Here is a 4,289-nt window from a genome sequence, read left to right as displayed (position 1 = left end):
TTTACCGGCCAAACATATTTTTCACCAGCCAAATAAAAAAATTGTGCCTTATTTGACGAAAAATAATTATCTTACGTTTTTAGTATGAAAATCCAACTTTAGGAAAATCCAACCCTGTCCTCTGTGTTTCTTTGGCTTTAGGAAAATCCAACCCTGTCCTCTGTGTTTCTTTGGCGTGCTTGCGGCAAAGGCTGCAGAAGTAGTATCACGATACCACTGCAAAAGTGAGGCAGATGTGCCTTTTGTCATTTATAAAAAAGATAAATCACTTTTCTATAATACATCAATGATATTTCAATGGAATAAATTACTGATTGACTTATTCATACTTCAAAAACAGCATCAGTAAGTGATTAACACAGGGGGGATCAAAATAAAATAAAAATCAACCAGCCACCCTCCTCCCCTGACAGTCCCTCCATAAGTAAAGAACAAAAGTGCGGTGAGGTTTGTGGAAATGTGAACGGTTCGTTTCCCCTCTGACACGCCACATACCTGTGTACCGCCACGGCTCGGTTGTCCAGGTACTACTGGGCAGTCATGACACCAACGAAAGAGGAAATTACTGGACCTGGAGTCAGACTTAGTCGGAGACGGCTGGTAAGCCGTTATCTTGCGCCGCAGAGCACTATGAACCTCCGCCATGTTCCTGTCTGTGACCCTTGTTCAACCCACAACCTCCAGGATTCGCATTTCCTTTCTGCTGCTGGTTGAAACGTGATAATAGGGGCACCTCAGTGCCCACTCCACTAACTTGACGTGGAAATGAGCGGTAGTCTATAAAACTGGCGAGTTTTTTTAGTTGTTGTTGTTGTTTTTTTCGAGGGCGCTCATGCGCCCTCACATAGATTGCACACTGGGCGGTCGCCCACATTGCCCATAGCAAAAACCGTCCCTGGACACAGCTGGCAGAAATGGTGGAAGCACATAAAAAACCCACATGCAATTCAAAATTTTCCATCGGCCACTGGCGGGTGTGTGTTTTTGTTTTACACGCCAAACTCATTTTTTACCCGCCATTGGCGCTTGGCGAGTGTTAATTTTACACCCTGTATATATATATATATATATATGTATATGAATATATTTATATGTAAATAAAAGCTGCAAATACTGTTTAAACAAAGGTTTAGTTTATCATGTCATCCATTCTGTGGGTTTTGTTGATGCAGATCTCTTTATTGATCTGGAAGAAAACCAAAGGAAAAGGAGAATTAAGCTCATCTAAGAATGAATGGGTGCTTTTTGACATTTAACTCTGTTATTACACAACATGAAATGATTGTCAGTGACAGTGGCGACAACTAATTTGTGTGAGATGAGATGTAAATGTGCCATATATTAATCAGTGTAAAAAACACTGTAGATGAAGGGTTTGACCATTGCTGACTCCTGGTGGTGGTATTAAAAACTTACAATGTGTCAGGCAGCACAGCATCTAAAAAAATCTTATATTATAGAAAATAGAATCATATAGAATATTTATATTTAGTGCAAAGTTTATTGTACTTGACTGTACCTGCAGCTGATCCTGTCGTCACATTTGAGTATTCGTTCTCCTCTGGCTCATTATTCCTCCCTGTTAAAAGAATAAGATGAATTCATGAAAAGACAAGTTAGTGTACTGTATTCAGGGTACATTGGCTACACAAGCATCTTAACTTTTGCATGTCATTCTCACCACATAAAATGAAGCATGCAGCCCTCTTTGCACTTTATCAGTTACAGAATATGTGACATCCCTGGTTTCATTTAAAATCATTTAACCAACTCTATTATTTCTGCTCCATGTTGAATAAAAAGTATCTACTGTACCGTGTTCAGGTTCTTCAGAGCCTCTGATTGTTTCGTAGAGACAGACGTCACCTACAGAACAGAAAATAAAGCCAAGGTATTAATCATTTTAATCCCATTATGTAGGAATTCCATAATCTTCTAAAACAGAAAATCAAAACTGAAAATGTTAGTCTTAGATTTAATGATAAATCATAACATGAATCAGGATTAAGGCTGACCATGGAGAAGAGAAGCATACTCTCTGCCTTGCATTTCATCCTGGTTGATCATGTGGTCTGGAGCAGGACCCTGATTGGTGCTCTGAGACCTGGTGGGCCCAAAACATGAAGTAAATACAGTGGGTTTAATAAGGAACATGTAATGTGCTGCTGTTATGTTCAGAATGAGAGATGAGAGTGTTGGACCGACCTCATAAAGCATGAATCTGTAACAAAAGAAAAAAAAAGACATTAACTGTGACATTGTTTAGTATTNTACAAGTCCTGACTCATAAATAAATGTACAAATATTAGAACACATACACTCATAAACCCTGATCACACACCATGTACATTTAGATTAACACATAAACACACAGTAAAAACTTCTCAGTCTAACCTGTTATTTGATGAAAACTTTTTTTTGACTCAAAATGAATATTCCTTTGTAATATAAAGTAATATACGGTTAGTTTATTAACATGTATTTACTTGTTTATTTCTGTGTTTCATCACTGAATACCCTAGTTTATAAAACTAATATCTAACAACAAACTTGCAGGTAAACTCAGCTGAAACTTACCCATCTTCTAATTTAGTGATGACTTTTCTAACTCACACCGTAACACAGCTGACAAATAAAGATTCTGTTTTGAATCATACTCACATTTTACTGACATCCAACTCTCTGGTGACGTCAAACTCTGCCAACCCTGTGATTTTTTTCCTGTACATTTATAAAAGCCTTCATCTGACTTTGACACTGCAGAGATAGTCAGCTCCCCTCCAGTAACATTTTGGATGAGTTTGTCATTTTTATAGAAATCCACATTATAGGGAACTTTTTCTGTCCTCAATTTGCAGCCAAGAGTGACAGAATCTCCCTCAGTAACAGGATGGACAGGGCTCACCAGGATAATATTACCGTCTGTAAAAAGATTAAAAAATACAAAGATTTGGTTGCAGAGATCAGCTGGTGCAGGTTAAACAAGCTGACGTAAAATTATGACAATGAATTAAATGTTTTAATTAATTTTACAGCTGCATACAGTAACTGAGAAATCCCTGTCTTACTGTAAATGTATCTTTCTGTCATCAAACCAACAAAAAGATTATAGTACTTGTTTCAGTGTTGCTCACTGATGTACTGTAATACTGTAATTTTTCAAAACTATGTAACAGAATGTTAAAATACTTCAGAAACAAAATCTTGTAAATGAATTAAGACTCACACTGTATAGTGATGTTGACTGCATTGCTGAACTGTCCTGTTTCAGACTCACACCAGTAGACTCCACTCTGCCAGTCACGGTTCATGTTGCATCTGGATCCAGTCATGTTCCCCCAGGAAGAAGAGGACGAAGAACAGTGTCTCGGGTAGCCATCTACAGAAAACCTGCTCACTCTCCACTCAGTAGAGTTTCCATCACATCTCAGTGACACAGGCTCTCTGCTGAAGTGTTGCATTCTGTCAGGACTCACTGTGAGAGACGCTGCNCTCTCCACTCAGTAGAGTTTCCCTCACAGCTCAGTGACACAGGCTCTCTGCTGAAGTGTTGCATTCTGTCAGGGCTCACTGTGAGAGATGCTGCTGAATGAGAATCTAAAAACACATAAAAGCAGACAAAGAATAAAAATTAAAAAAGGCCATACTGTCAACAATCATTTGGTTTCCTTGTTGGTTTTAATCTGTTTAAATGCTGGAGTATAGACACAAAGGATCACACACATGGAAACAATCCTTCAGGTTGAATGTGGATTTAATCATTTTGTTATTTCAGGCTAAAACGCACAAATACAAGGGTGCATAAATTGAACTACAGCTCTCTGGGTAAATAACCTCCATGTTTATCCCAAAAAAGAAGAGAGGAAGAAGAGAGCTAGCATGAAGAGTGAGAATATAATTGTTGTCTAAAATGCATTTTGGAGAGAATAGTTGGATGTGAAAGTGCCACAGTAAAGCACCATTATGTAGAAGTAGCAACACCAGAACAGACAAATACCCCATTACAACTAAAAGTCCTGTATTTAAAGGTTTGAGGGACAGAGAAAAGGAAACAAGAAAACATAAACTGACGGAGGTAAGAAAATACATGAAAATAAAAACAGGAAAACAGAGCAGAGGAAAGGGAAGCTGAAGAAATGGATGCAAGGACAGAAAGAATAAATGTATCTCAGTGTTTTACAACAACTCAACTCAACTCAAACTTTATTTATAAAGCACATTTAAAACAACCAAGGTTGACCAAAGTGCTGAACACGTCAATAGAAATAAACAAGCAAATACAATGAGGT

At 38.0% G+C, this 4,289-nt stretch overlaps 3 protein-coding genes and 1 long non-coding RNA gene across 4 annotated transcripts in view; 2 read left to right on the top strand and 2 right to left on the bottom strand.

Moving 5' to 3' along the window:
- The window catches only part of LOC126404189 (high affinity immunoglobulin gamma Fc receptor I-like), a 135,071-nt gene extending 131,750 nt beyond the window's left edge, over positions 1 to 3,321 (bottom strand). Inside the window, exons 1-2 of the mRNA XM_050067244.1 lie at positions 3,227 to 3,321; positions 2,662 to 2,922 (exon numbers count right to left, since the gene is read on the bottom strand). Of these exons, the coding sequence (XP_049923201.1) occupies positions 2,662 to 2,922; positions 3,227 to 3,311 (346 nt within the window). The 5' untranslated portion in view covers positions 3,312 to 3,321. The remainder of the gene's footprint in view (positions 1 to 2,661; positions 2,923 to 3,226) is intronic.
- Positions 1 to 4,289, top strand: part of LOC126404180 (basement membrane-specific heparan sulfate proteoglycan core protein-like) — a 43,614-nt gene that overhangs the window by 19,625 nt on the left and 19,700 nt on the right. The window lies entirely within an intron of this gene.
- LOC126404181 (Fc receptor-like protein 5) overlaps positions 1 to 4,289 on the top strand; it is a 62,107-nt gene that overhangs the window by 49,402 nt on the left and 8,416 nt on the right. The window lies entirely within an intron of this gene.
- Positions 142 to 2,145, bottom strand: LOC126404191 (uncharacterized). The gene is made up of 4 exons (XR_007571413.1): positions 2,016 to 2,145; positions 1,816 to 1,866; positions 1,520 to 1,579; positions 142 to 1,186 (listed from the first exon to the last, which is right to left on the bottom strand). It is a non-coding gene; the product is annotated as an uncharacterized LOC126404191 (long non-coding RNA).

Source organism: Epinephelus moara, chromosome 17, assembly GCF_006386435.1.
Source record: "Epinephelus moara isolate mb chromosome 17, YSFRI_EMoa_1.0, whole genome shotgun sequence".
In the NCBI taxonomy this organism is placed as follows: Eukaryota; Metazoa; Chordata; class Actinopteri; order Perciformes; family Serranidae; genus Epinephelus; species Epinephelus moara.
The sequence above is the reverse complement of the archived record's forward strand: the minus strand, read 5'-3'. Positions and strand labels throughout refer to the sequence as shown.